General features: G+C 44.3%; 1 protein-coding gene across 1 annotated transcript in view; it reads left to right on the plus strand.

The window, feature by feature from the left end:
- TEKT1 (tektin 1) overlaps positions 1–15,389 on the plus strand; it is a 31,732-nt gene that overhangs the window by 1,685 nt on the left and 14,658 nt on the right. The window contains exons 2-6 of the mRNA XM_040423586.1: positions 3,098–3,182; positions 6,856–7,060; positions 9,230–9,395; positions 12,836–12,964; positions 14,698–14,841. Coding sequence (XP_040279520.1) covers positions 6,871–7,060; positions 9,230–9,395; positions 12,836–12,964; positions 14,698–14,841 — 629 coding nt within the window. The 5' untranslated portion in view covers positions 3,098–3,182; positions 6,856–6,870. The remainder of the gene's footprint in view (positions 1–3,097; positions 3,183–6,855; positions 7,061–9,229; positions 9,396–12,835; positions 12,965–14,697; positions 14,842–15,389) is intronic.

A 15,389-nucleotide genomic window follows, 5' to 3' on the forward strand; every position in this document is an offset into this window, starting at 1 on the left:
TACAATATTAAACCAATTACTCCAATGTTATATCAAACACCACAATATTACATAAACTGCTCCAATATTATATCATATACTCCAATATTACATAAACTGCTCCAATATTATATCAATAATTACTCCAATATTAAACCAGTTACTCCAATATTATCATATACTCCAATATTACACCAGTTACTCCAATATTATATCATATACTCTTATATTACACCAGTTACTCCAATATATCATATACTCCAATATTACATAAACTGCTCCAATATTATATCAATAATTACTCCAATATTAAACCAATTACTACAACATTATGTGCACTACTCCAATATTACATAGACTACTCTAATATTATATACAATTACTACAATATTAAACCAATTACTCCAATGTTATATCAAACACCACAATATTACATAGACTGCTCCAATAATAAATCAACTAATCTATTTCATTAACTACAGCAATGCTACATAGACTACTGTTATGGCAGTGGTTGTGAAACCACTGTGCCAACAAACAGGTTTGATACTTGGACAAGATCTAAGGGCGTAATCCTGGCGGTCTCCTGGTATTCACCCTATACCTCTAAACAGGGATCTGGATTTCATAGCAGGGGGGACACTAGGCCGCATCCTCTTGGAATAGTTCCTGTGTGGTTGGCTGCTGACTCACAGGGATCAGAGAAATCGAGGGAACAGTCATGGCTAGCAGAGTTTGTGTGAATCCGTGACAGAATCCAAAGATCAGAACAGACAGCACGGGATCTGTATGAATTAGTACAGTGATCTGGCACAGGTCAGGAACCAGGCAGACAAACAGACAATAGCTCTTTTACAAGACAAGCCTCCATTGTAACATTACAGCCCCCCTAATGCCATCTCTTCTTTGGTCCAGATACCTTCCTTCACCTTCAGGGGGGCAGAATTAACAGAGACATCAATGCGTGACACTGAGGGAACAGGCAATGCACATAGTCAGGAAATAGGCAGAGGTCAAGGATAGAAGAGTTCAAGCAAATCTGTAAAACAATCTAAAGGTCACGGCAGGCAGCACAGGATCAGTACGGTGAACAGGCACAGGTTAGGAACCAGGAAGCGAAATATAATAACTATTTTACAGGTTCTAGCCAGCTAGACAGCCCTACCAAGATCTGTAGAGACCACTTGCTCTGGCAAGTACTGAAGGAAACAGTCAATTATATATAGGAGCAGCTGATTAGCAATTGGACACAGCCATGCAGCAGCTCACAGAGCAGGAGAAGATTAACCCTAGCAGTCCTTTAGACAGCGGTACAATGAATACGAATATGAGTATCATTCACACACAGGAAGCTGGCACCTCTGTGCATAGGACAGCGGTGGCCATGAACCACCATTGTATCAATTCCAACATCGACAAATCCAATAGTATTTCAATTACAACAATATTACGTAGACTGTTCTAATATTACACCAACTAATCTAATATTACATCAACTAAGCCAATATTTTATCAGTCACAATATTATCACATAGAAATAGACTATTCCAATATTGAGTGTGTGTAACTCCTAACATCTAATACATGTGCACATAGTTAGTTATTATCTGCATTTATATTGTTCCCACTATTCCACCGCGTTGTACACAGAATGCAGAGCCTGCCCAGGTATATGTCGACCCTCAAGCAATAGACAGCGGCCCACTTGTCTACCCCAGCCTAGGCATGATACAGGAACAGCAGGTTTACCTAGATTTGCATAGTGCTGACACCCCCCAGCCATGCCTCAATAAATGGGGGGGGGTCATCCAAGACCCATAAAAAATCAGGGTGCCTGGACAAAGAAAAAAGGCACACACCTTCTCGTCATGGCTCCCATCCCTTTTTCCCTTAGGGTGCATTCACACAACCATATATTTTTTACGGTCCGCAAAAAAATATGGATTACGTCCGTGTCGCAGCCTTTTTTTTTTTTTTTTGTGTGGATCCATTATAACAATTTCCATTCCGCAAAACAGACAAGAATAGGACATGTTCTAGCTTTTTTGTGGGGCTAAGGAACAGACATATGGATGCGGACCCATTGAAATAAAAGGGTCCGCATTCATTACGCAAAAAATGCGGATCGAATACGGAGCAAAAATATGGTGGTGTGAATGGGGCCTTACAGAGACCTCAGATAAATAGCTGTTATTGTAAGGCTATGTTCACATCTGTTTAGCCCAATGTTAATGTGCCTGCCGTTTTTACAGCTCAAACGTGTTAAATACATGCATGGGCAATTGCCACATTGTAAAATTGCAGCATTTCCAAACCCACAAGATTTTAGGCCATAAATATCTGACTGCCGGAGTCTGACACCCCACATCTCCATTGATCAACTGTTCTGAGGTAGCGTTGGCCCTGGAACTACACAGCGCCATCCATTGTGCAGTGGACAAAGCTGGTAACTGCGGTACTGCTCCCATTGAAGTGAATGAACGCAGTGCTGCAGTTACCAGCTTTGTCCACTACTCAATGGATGGCGCTGTGTAGTTCTGGTGCCAACCTCTGGCACTGGAGTTACCTTGAAACAGATGATCAGCAGGGGTGCAGGGTTTTGGACCCCCACCAATCAGATATTGATGGCCTAGTATGGATCCACACCACGTCCATCCATAATACTGCTGCTGTGGACACCAGGACAGCAAGATCCAGATCCTTCAGTTTTCTATGGAGAGAACAGATAAGCCCAATATTGCGCCAAACCATCATAGTCACCACCCAGCGCTTCCCTTACATCGCCCTATTCTGGGTCTGATCATAATTAATTTAATTTAATAATAATTTTCATTTAATTTCAGATTCCTTTTCCATAATTTTCACACCTACTCAGATCACAATGATTCTGTTGTTATCTGCTGTGATGATCGATGATGCAGTGCGGCCATGCTGTCCTCTAGTTGGTCACTGTGGCTGTAGATGCTGCAGATAATCTGAGCACAGATAACATGCAGGGAGACTGCTCTGCCCAGTGCATCAGCTATACAGCGCAAGGGAGGAGGTAGAGGCCACGCCCGCTTTGTCATGGAGACGCGTCGTCCTTGCTTCCATGGTAACCGCCTTGTTTGGCTGGCAGGGGAAGCTGAGAACGGCTCCTTGGTCATCTGCAGCATAAGAGGCAGCAAGATCGCACAGATAGTGACTGGAGATCAGCGAACCAGGTATCTATCCTGCTGTCCAGTGTTTAACTGCTGCAGAACCTCTTGAGAATTCTAATGCTACAAATATGTAAAAAGTCAACAGGACTGAGCATGCTATGTACAGGGTTTATATGGGGATGTATTTAGTGAGGGCACATGATGACATATAGCTGGCACAGGTGTCACATAGTAGTGGGGTTCATGTGCTGTGAGGTCATTATGTGTTTTATCCCTGTACTATGACATCACCATGTTTACTATCCCTGTGCTGTGACATCACCGTGTTTACTATCCCTGTACTGTGACATCACTGTGTTTATTACCTCTGTACTGTGACATCACTGTGTTTACTATCCCTGTACTGTGACATCACTGTGTTTATTACCTCTGTACTGTGACATCACTGTGTTTACTATCCCTGCACTGTGACATCACTGTTTATTATCTCTGTACTGTGACATCACCGTGTTTACTATCCCTGTACTGTGACATCACCGTGTTTACTATCCCTGTACTGTGACATCACCGTGTTTATTATCCCTGCACTGTGACATCACTGTGTTTATTACCTCTGTACTGTGACATCACTGTGTTTACTATCCCTGCACTGTGACATCACTGTTTATTATCCCTGCACTGTGACATCACTGTTTTTTATCTCTGTACTGTGACATCACCGTGTTTACTATCCCTACACTGTGACATCACTGTTTATTATCCCTGCACTGTGACATCACTGTTTACTATCCCTGCACTGTGACATCACTGTTTACTATCCCTGTACTGTGGCGTCGCTGTGTTTATTATCCCTGCATTATGACATCACTGTTTACTATCCCTGCATTGTGACATCACTGTTTACTATCCCTGCATTGTGACATCACGGTGTTTATTATCCCTGCACTGTGACATCACTGTTTACTATCCCTGCATTGTGACATCACGGTGTTTATTATCACTATACTGTGACATCACTATGTTTATTATACCTGTAGTGTGACATCACTGTGTTTATTATCCCTGCACTGTGACATCACTGTGTTTATTATCCCTGCACTGTGACATCACTGTGTTTATTATCCCTGCACTGTGACATCACAGTGTTTATTATCCCTGCACTGTGACATCACTGTGTTTATTATCCCTGCACTGTGACATCACTGTGTTTATTATCCCTGCACTGTGACATCACTGTGTTTATTATCCCTGCACTGTGACATCACTGTGTTTTTTATCCCTGCACTGTGACATCACTGTGTTTATTATCCCTGCACTGTGACATCACTGTGTTTATTATCCCTGCACTGTGACATCACTGTGTTTATTATCCCTGCACTGTGACATCACTGTGTTTATTATCCCTGCACTGTGACATCACTGTGTTTATTATCCCTGCACTGTGACATCACTGTTTACTATCCCTGCATTGTGACATCGCTGTTTATTATCCCTGCAATCATCAGCTGTTGCTCCACCTGTAGTATACCACGACCTGATTCAGAACCTCACTCAGGCTCCACAATTAAATCCACATAATCCACTCAGTCGTATTAGTCTTATTCAAAAGGTTATTCATGAGGTATAAATAATACTAACTCTTTTGAAGCTTTGCTTGTATTTTTCAGCCCTTTTATTCATATAAATAAATCGCTATAATGCCTAGTAATCCTGAGAGCGCTGAACTGATTGCTACCCCATCCTGCGCGACGTTTCAGCGATCACGCCCCCTTAATCATGTGTGATGCATGATTGTGATATCACAATGAACTTTTTGAGTATCCTGTAACCTCAATGTGCATATTTCCTCACTATTGTGACACCACTGTAAAATTCCTGCACTATAGTGTTACTAAATAAATTATTCCAGACTTGTGACATCACTGTGTGCATTGCCCCTCTACTGTGCCATCACTGCATACTTCTTATGCAATAGTGTCACTGAATAGAGTATCTCTGTACATATTGTCACTGAGAGCATTGTCATTGTATTGTAATCTCAATGTGATCGTTATACTTTTACTGTGACATCACTGTGTGCATTATATCTGTTCTGTGGGCATTATGCCTGTGCATTAGGGAAACCAAAATATTCATAAGTGTATTCTGAACTTACTGCTGAAGTTGGTCATGATGAAATAGGGCCCCATTAGAAATTTTGACTTATTACGCTACACTGAGTTATCTTGCCTTGTGGATGAAATCACACCTGTCACCACAGTATGCAGGGAAGTCTATGAGACACTTTTAAAGGGTTAAACCAACAGGGACAATTCTGATTGGAGGAGAGCAAGATGCGATTAGATTTCTTTCTTACGCCATAAATGTCTAACATCGTAATATGAGAGTCAGAGGCTACTTTTGGGTAGTGTACCTATTGGTGAGAGATCATTGACTGATACCTCTACAACGCACCTTAAAGACATTTTGCCCAGTTGAAAGACCTTGAGAGAGGGAGCATCATTGGACTGGGGGAAGCATGATTGCTGGTTTGACAAATCGCCTGCCATCGACCTGGCGGTTAGGAGGTGTTGGGAGCAGTGGTTATATGGGGGCGGACACACACAGTGAACACGCTCCGGACGGCCCAGAAACACCACCAGTGAATAGGATTGTTTGATCCACCTACAAGCATGAGCAGCTCCCACGGTTCAGTTGTCCACCATCCAGACATAGGTAGCACCTTCATTACACACCTGTCTCTGTCCAGACCATTTCCAAGTGCTTAGCAGAAGGAAATTTGGTGTTACGGTGCCCAGTACATGTCTTCCTATTGACAGCCAGTCAACGTCAGCTTCCTTTGCAGTGGTGTTGTGAGCAAAAACCTGGACTGGTACAGACTGGAACCGTATCATCTTTACCCAGGAATAAAGGTTCTGTTTGGGATCTGATGACAATCGGGTTCGGGTTTGGAGGCCTTGTGATGAGCTCTTCAATCCTGTTTTAGCTATGTAGAGACCCACTGCCCCAACTGCTGTCGTGATGATCGGGGAAGCCATCACATACACCAGTCGGTCACCCCTAGTAGTGATATGAAGGACACAACTATAGTGACATCCTGAAGCCACATGTGTTGCCTCTCATAGCAGGGCTTCCAACGTATATTTTTCAGCAGGATCATGCACACACATCAAGGGTTTCCCAGGAATGTCTTCAACAGATTACAACACTCGCTTGGTCTGTCTGTTCACTAGAATTATCACCAATCTAGCATTTTTGCGACCAAGTGTGCAGGATCTACAGGCTGTGCAGCAATATCTGTGGACAATTGTATGCAAGCTACAGGTCTTAGAACGTCCTCTCAATTGTACAGTTTCCCCCAATAAAGGTATCCTTTCACTCTAGTAATATTATCACTTACATTAATCTTTATTACATTCACACATAGGACATGTTATTCGATTCCAATCACTCCTTCTTGGTGTGTGATTTTTCTTGTCAATCAGTATATAATACAGAGCTTCTTCTCCTACCATAACATATGCATCTGCCTATGGCGGTGTCACAAGTGATAGCTATGCATTGCATCCCATGGTCACAAAGGAGTTAATAAGTACACCAGATTACTGGGTGATTAGTTACCCAGCCACCCTGTGTTTACTGTATTATACCATTGTCTCGTGGATTGTTAATCTTTCAGTCATTGATATGCTTTGTCACCTTGCATACACTTGTAATCTTTTCTGTCCGGTCACAGGCTCAACAGCTGACAATGGCCAAGCTTGTCCAACTTCCACCAAAGTTTCTTCCTAAGGAGTGGAGCCTTGCCAACCAGACCCAGTATGGCAGTGCGGAGGTTCAGAGGTCAAGATCTGAAAGGCTAGTTGCTGAAAGTCAGAGACTGGTTGACGAGATTGAAAAGACAACACAGAAAACACAGAAAGATGTCAACAAGAAGTTAGGTATGACGTGTGTAGTGGCTACTCTATTGGTAAAGTGTATCTCCACCTTTGAGCTGTTGTTCTGTAAATACTGGTACTTTGTACTTCCTAGGGCTCATGAACACCATTGTGTGTGCCCCATGCCCATATTGCAGCTTGCAAATTGGTGCACTGAGCTTTGTTCTGGCACCGTATATAGCATTTAACTTGACTCAGTCTGGCACCGTCTAAAAAAAGTGGGATTGATGTTTTCTCCTTCTCCCAGACTACACCCTAATTACAGGGGTTGTTCAATATAATTAAAAAAAAATCTTGGACAACCTCTAAAAAGTCTTTGAAAAAAGTATATACCCTCCCATTTCTTCAGTTCTGTTCTCTGTAGCACTGGTCCAAAATTTCTGCCATCGTTTGCATTCAAACAACAGTGGTGACATGCCTGGATTCGGCCGCTGCAGCCAATCGCCATCCTCAGCGGTCTACAGCTCAGGGCAATGATTGGCAGCAATGGTGAGGTGCCAAATCCAAGCACGTCACTGTGTCCGTCACGGCAGTCGGTGACATGTACAGTGATGTGCCTGGACATTCCTTTGAACAGAGCCTAATGTGTATGGGGCATTTAAAAAGAATAAGATCTGCCCCCCTCTAGTGGTGGGTGCTCATAGAGGACAAGAGTCAATCCGTTATAGAAAGGAAGATCTATGGCACACCAAAGGATTCTTTTTCAAGCGATGTTTTAATACATATTTGTGCAATTACATCATTTTGTGTTCAATTCCCATCCAGAGTATGCAACAATATATGGGGCCATCAAAGAGAGTCCCAACATTTCGGTCAATAATGACCCTTGTCAAGGGATCTGGAAGGGATAAAAAGAGCATATGTGGGATATCTGAATTCACAAAATGCTTGTAAGGATGTGGTATAGTAGAAGACACTCTTATAAATAAATAATACATCATGTAAAGAGGGAAAAAATATCTAAATAGATATGTGTATGTGCATACATATTGCTGGGGTGAAGGATAGTGTAGGAGGAAGCTAGGGGTACTGAGCAGCATTGGGTCAAAGAAGGGCAAGTAATTGGGGGGATGGTGTAAGGTATATGGAGGTATATGAGAGTATATGGGGAACTCTACGGTAATAATAACTGGCCATTGGACTCAAGGGTCGCAAAGAGGTGTCCTGGCCTAAGATCAATGAAGACCAGGTAACTGGGAGAAATATGAACGATGTATATGAGTATATAAGGATATACATAAATATATATGGGGCACCTTGTAATATTATTATATAGCTGTAAGAGTAGCGAAGGGAATTGGGAGTGGAGAGAGAGAGGTATTACCTGGCCCATGTGAGGAGCGGGCTCGTCTGGACCCTGATGTCTGCTATCGGGGAGGGAATAAAGAACAAGCATGTTAAATTTCAATTCTTTTCAATATGCAAGTGTGTACATGTCCACGTGTATTCACATGTTCATGGCTGTGAACCCATGCCTCCCAAGTGTCCCTCTTTGCTGCTATAATGTCCTTCTTTTTGACCTGGGTAATAAGCACATGTCTGGTTCCTAACTGTACATTGCACCTCAACTTATATATATTTTTCAAATGTAATTTTTTTAGTTGTTTGGGCAAATTTGGACCTTAAAATGTCTATATTAGATTTTTATTATTCTAATATTTAAAGGGTCATTCCAGCACAGAAGCTGCACATACTGTAAAAAAAATACCAGAACTTCTACCCATCTTACCATTCTCCGGCGCTGCATTTATGACAGTGATGGATCCCAGATTCATCTCACTTCTTGCAGGAAATGGCCAATGATTGTAACTTTTACACCAGGGATGCTCAACCTGCGGCTTTCCAGCCTGGACAGCCTACAGCTATTAGGGCATGCTGGGAGTTGTAGTTTTGCAACAGCTGGAGGGCCACAGGTCAAGCATTCCTGTTTTACACCATTAGCCACCCTGCAATAGCACGCCCAAACTCGATTTAAATACATGTGCTTTTTAAATTGTTGCATGTGGATATTGTCCTGATGAAGGGGGCTGCAAGCTCTTGAAACGCGTTGACCAAAATAAACCTTGTGTGAGAAGACAAGTCCTGCCTACAACATCGTGCTTGACAGCGCCGAAACAAGTGGTTCCAATACCTCCGGATTTTTCTCCTTATCATTATCGTATATCTCCACAGATCAGAGGCTGAATGAGATCCAGTTCTGGAAGAAAGAGTTGGACAACACGCTTGAAGACACAGTTAATGATATAGAAAAGTTGCTGGCATATAAGACCCGTCTGGAAAAAGCTCTGGAGAGCTGCATGGAGCCCCTGTCCATAGCACAACAATGCCTAGTAGAAAGGTAATTACAGGAATGGCTAAAGTTGAATTACATATTAAAGGGGTATTCCAGTAACAAGTCACCCCCTATCCACTGGTTTAAAGATAACTGTTAGACTGGTTGGGGGCCGACTGCTGAGACCCCCACCAGTCATGAGACCAGAGGCTGCACACCACTGCGCCATTCAAACTCTTTGTGACTGCAGGAACTAGCCAAGTGCTGTACTCAGCTATCTTCAGCAATCCCATAGACTTTGAATGGAGCAGTGGTACACACGCTTGACTATTGCTCCATTTAAATAGATATTGGTCGGACCCCTAATGATGTAACAGTTATCTGTGGATACGGAATACTCCTTCAAGTTTTATGCTGACATTTTATTGAGATATAGGCCTCATGCACACGACCGTTGTGTGCATCCGTGTCCGTTGTTCAGTTTTCCGTGATTTTCTGCGGACCCATTGACTTTCAATGGGTCCGTTGAAAACTCGGAAAATGCACCGTTGTTCATCCGCGTCCGTGATCCGTGTTTCCTGCCCGTCCAAAAAATAGGACCTGTCCTATTTTTTTGACGGACAACGGTTCACGGACCCATTCAAGTCAATGGGTCCGTGAAAAAACACGGATGCGCATAAGATTGACATCCGTGATCCGTGGCCGTAGGCTACTTTCACACAGACGAATCCGCAGATCCGTCTGCATAAAAGCTTTTTCAGAGCTGAGTTTTCACTTCGTGAAAACTCAGATCCGACAGTATATTCTAACACAGAGGCGTTCCCATAGTGATGGGGACACTTCAAGTTAGAATATACTACGAACTGTGTACATGACTGCCCCCTGCTGCCTGGCAGCACCCGATCTCTTACAGGGGGCTGTGATCCGCACAATTAACCCCTCAGGTGCCGCACCTGAGGGGTTAATTGTGTGCGTATCATAGCCCCCTGCAAGAGATCAAGTGCTGCCAGACCCCCTCCCTCCCCTGTATTTAACTCATTGGTGGCCAGTGCGGCCCCCCTCCCTCCCCTGTATTTAACTCATTGGTGGCCAGTGTGGCCCCCCTCCCTCCCCTGTATTTGACTCATTGGTGGCCAGTGCGGCCCCCCTCCCTCCCCTGTATTTAACTCATTGGTGGCCAGTGCGGCCCCCCTCCCTCCCCTGTATTTAACTTATTGGTGGCCAGTGCGGCTCCCCTCCCTCCCCCCCCTAATTAAAATCACCACCCCTCCCCCCCATCATTGGTGGCAGCGGAGAGTTCAGATCGGAGCCCCAGTTTAATCGCTGGGGCTCCGATCGGTTACCATGGAAACCAGGACGCTACTGCAGTCCTGGCTGCCATGGTTACTTAGCAATTTTAGAAGCATTATACTTACCTGCGCTGTCTGTGACCGGCCGTGCGCTCCTCCTACTGGTAAGTGACAGGTCTGTGCGGCGCATTGCCTATAGCACAGACCTGTCACTTACCAGTAGGAGGAGCGCCCGGCCGCTCACAGACAGCGCAGGTAAGTATAATGCTTCTAAAATTGCTAAGTAACCATGGGAGCCAGGACTGCAGTAGCGTCCTGGTTTCCATGGTAACTGATCGGAGCCCCAGCGATTAAACTGGGGCTCCGATCGGAACTCTCCGCTGCCACCAATGATGGGGGGGAGGGGGGGTGATTTTAATTAGGGGGGGGAGGGAGGGGGCCGCACTGGCCACCAATGAGTTAAATACAGGGGAGGGAGGGGGGCCGCACTGGCCACCAATGAGTTAAATACAGGGGAGGGGGGCCGCACTGGCCACCAATGAGCTAAATACAGGGGAGGGAGGGGGGCCACACTGGCCACCAATGAGTTAAATACAGTGGAGGGAGGGAGGGGGGCCGCACTGGCCACCAATGAGTTAAATACAGGGGAGGGAGGGGGGCCGCACTGGCCACCAATGAGTTAAATACAGGGGAGGGAGGGGGGGCCGCACTGGCCACCAATGAATGTAATACAGGGGAGGGAGGGGGTCTGCCCCCTCCTGCCTGGCAGCACCTGATCTCTTACAGGGGGCTATGATACGCACAATTAACCCCTCAGGTGCGGCACCTGAGGGGTTAATTGTGCTGATCACAGCCCCCTGTAAGAGATCGGGTGCTGCCAGGCAGTAGGGGGCAGTCATGTACACAGTTCTTAGTATATTCTAACTTGAAGCGTCCCCATCACTATGGGAACGCCTCTGTGTTAGAATATACTGTCGGATCTGAGTTTTGACGATCTAACTCAAATCCGATGGTATATTCTAACATAGAGGCGTTCCCATGGTGATGGGGACGCTTCAAGTTAAAATATACCATCGGATTGGAGAAAACTCCGATCCGATGGTATAATAAGGACTCCTGACTTTACATTGAAAGTCAATGGGGGACGGATTCGTTTGCAATTGCACCATATTGTGTCAACGTCAAACGGATCCGTCCCCATTGACTTGCATTGTAAGTTAGGACGGATCCGTTTTGGCTCCGCACGGCCAGGCGGACACCAAAACTACTTTTTCCTTCATGTCCGTGGATCCTCCAAAAATCAAGGAAGACCCAGGGAAGAAAAAACGGACACGGATCACGGAAATACGGAACCCGTTTTTGCATGAGACCACAACCAGTTCCCAGGATGTATGGCCTTGACGTCATATTACATGGTAACATAAAGGGAATGTATCATCAGAAAATGACCTATTGTTTAAATCACATTTTTAGTTTTAACATATTTTTAAGGAATTTTTGATGGTGTCATTTTTAATTTTCCATGTCACTATCTACTGTATATTTAAACAAAAATGATGAAATCCTGCAGTTTTCGCACTGCCCACTAAGCCTAATAATAGGTGCCACTTCTTGGTCTGTACAGATCACTTTACTGCAGTTACAGTATGTACCATTCTAAATCTGCCTGTAATGATAAGGAGATATCACCTCTTGTGTATAGATAAGACACCATTCACAATAGGTGATTGTCACATCTTATCTATTCTTTCCTTGTACAATGACCTCTGCCCAGGTCACAGAGCATGCCTAGAAAACTCTACCATAGAAGTCAATGAGGTCCTCTCCTGACCATTGTGTCTATGGACCATGGGCTGCTGTAAAGCACTTTTTTCATGCTGTGTAAATGTGGTTAAGAACAGCTCAGGCAAGATGGCCGCCCCCATAAACATGTTCAGGAAACAGAATAAAAAAATCTTCAATCAGAATATAAAAACATTAGATAAAAAGGAGATGTGTTACTATCTGGTTTTAACTGGCAGATAAAAATTTTGGTGACACATTTCCTTTAAAATTCAGTTCTCCCATACACAGCCAGAGGGCCATGTATTCTAATATATACCGGGATGGATGATATTTATAGATAGAGATAGATAATCAGATAGATAGATATTCTTCCCTACCATCATTCTCCACCTGCAGATACATATATTTAACATGCTCATGACTATTTTATAGAGAGAAAAGAGTTGGTATAGATCTAGTTCATGATGAAGTGGAACGAGAGCTTATCAAAGAAGTGGAAGTGATCCAGGGAGTGGTGGCTCTGCTACAGAGAACATTGGAGCAGATCACTGAACAGATCAGGTAAGTTATTTCACATAAGCTCATCAGTCTTAACCTGGCCATATACAAGAGAGATACTTCTGGCCATTTTGTGAATGACATGTCAATTACGGTTGGTATGTGAAGGTTGTTAAATGAAGCCACAAGTTAAAATGACATGAATTCGCCAGTTGATGTCTTCCTTGATCTGCGACCTAGACATGGTTTCCAACCGGATCAGATTGGAATGCCTAGGACTCACCAGTGGAACTGATCCTGGAAGCCCAACGTACAGCTATATAGAAACACCACTTTCGGCCTTATGCAAAATCAACTCACTCCCAACCAGTCATTGGCATAGCCCCAGCACTATCCCAATTACCCTAAATTGTACATGTAATATGTCAAAGTAAACATTACATAGTTATATAATGGTCAGATACCAGTTCTACACCAGTGGCTATCATTATGCTGCAGGCTGCAGCATACATAGTACTGATCAGATGTCTTTTCTTATTATAGTCATTCTCTTTCTGTAATGATCAGTGGGTGTGGACCCACTGTATCAACCTAATGGTTTAACTTTGGGCTAAATCTAAGAGCATTATTCTAGCAGTCTCCTGTTTTTCACTCTTTAACCCCCTATACAGGGATCTGGACTTCGCTACAGGGGAGCCACTAGGCTGCTACCTCCTGGTGTAGTCCTGGTGTGCTTGACAGCTAACCCATGGTGGTCAGAGACACCGTTGTGGAGCATGGAGGGATCAGGCAAACTTGTAGTCAGTAACAGGCCGGGGTCAGGGTAGGGAGAGCTTGTGTGAATCCATAAAACAAGTCTGAGGTCAGGGCAGATGGCAAAGGTTCAATATGGTGGTCAGGTCATGTCAAGCAGGGGAGGGTCAGAGTCAGGAATCAGGCAGAGTTTGGCACATGGCAGGAACTAGCACTCTAGAAACGCCTATTGCTCAGGCACCCTCCCATAGATAAAGGTGCCTTAAACACCCAAAGATGAATAGCCATAGGCTGGGAAAGAGTTAGGGTGCGTGCTGGCCCTTTAAGAGCCAGACGGAGCCCTAGAGACAGGATGGAGAGACGTACGTTGGCAGGAGGCAGGCTGAAGCCTGTAGGAAGGAGGAACGTGGGACTCCAGAGGCCGGACCTGCTGCGGGAGGGCAGCAGAAGATCAGCAGGTCCAGACTACTGAGAGTACAGCAACTGCAGGTTGAGTGATGCAGGTTCGGGCAGGGGCCACCAATGTAACACTTTTCTTTTCTTTTCATCCAGCCCACACCGCCATAATGACAAGTTTTCCTGACAGCTGCAGATTTTGTTGACCAGACATCTTTAGCCCCTCACTTCTTCAGCCGTTCCCAGCCTCTATGGCAACACAAACGCCCATCCTTTATGTCATCCTGCTGCTACCACAAGTAACATGCCTCTTGCTGCTCCGGGTTCCCCTAAGAATGTACATACAGTGCTGCCAAGTACGATCAAAATAATAGTGCCTGAGTATGTTAAATCTGTCACCAGTTTTATGCTATTTTCGGAAGTCCCATAGCGGTGAATGTAGAGCGCACCGCGCCTGCACGGCCGCCTCTCCATTCAACACTATAGGACTGCTGGAAATAGCTGACTGCTCAAGCTTTTGCACTAGTCTCTATATGGGCTATCGTTTCTATATATCTGGCTACTGCACAATATAATGTTCCTAATCTTTGATTCTATATTATGGATACTTACACATTGATGACCCATTGATTCTCCAATATTTGCAGATTGAGCCGCTCCGCTAAATATGCGATGGAGAAGGATCTAAAAGACAAGTTTGATGCCTTGAAACTGGATAATCATTGCAGCACATTAACAAACAACACTCCGGAGATCACTTATGCTTCCGGTGCAGTAACTGTCCAGGGAAGGTAAGTCATGTTGCGTTACACCCGTTTTAATCAGTAGGCACATGTGCACAAATAAAAAATATATAATAAGGTACATTGCTGATAATGAGGAGATGACTTAAAAGGAACCTGTCCTCCCAACCCCTGTAGTCTCTGGGCATGTGCAGTGTATCGAGATGATTGTGATAAAGCCTTGCTGCTGTGTCCATACCTGGGGAAGCAGAAGGCAATGGTGCATGCTCAAGATTTGGACTTTGTGGTGACCACAGCAGATGGGGAATGGCATTCAGGACTGGAGGGGCAGGGGCAGACACCAGGCAGCTATTCCATACAGTGTGAACACCCACTTGACTCTTCACAGGTCTTCAGTATACAGCGTGCAAAAATGTATTTCATCGCTATTAACAAGGGCATGTTTGGGATTGTCAGGTCATTTTTCATGGCATGGTGACAGTTTAAGGTGGTATAATGACCTGACAGATACATTTTAATGACCTGTTTCCAATTTTATGTAAAACTTTTTAACATAGTGCTATTTATTTGAGTTATCGAATAGCTATATAGTGGCC

This window comes from Bufo bufo, chromosome 3 (assembly GCF_905171765.1).
Source record: "Bufo bufo chromosome 3, aBufBuf1.1, whole genome shotgun sequence".
Classification (NCBI taxonomy): Eukaryota; Metazoa; Chordata; class Amphibia; order Anura; family Bufonidae; genus Bufo; species Bufo bufo.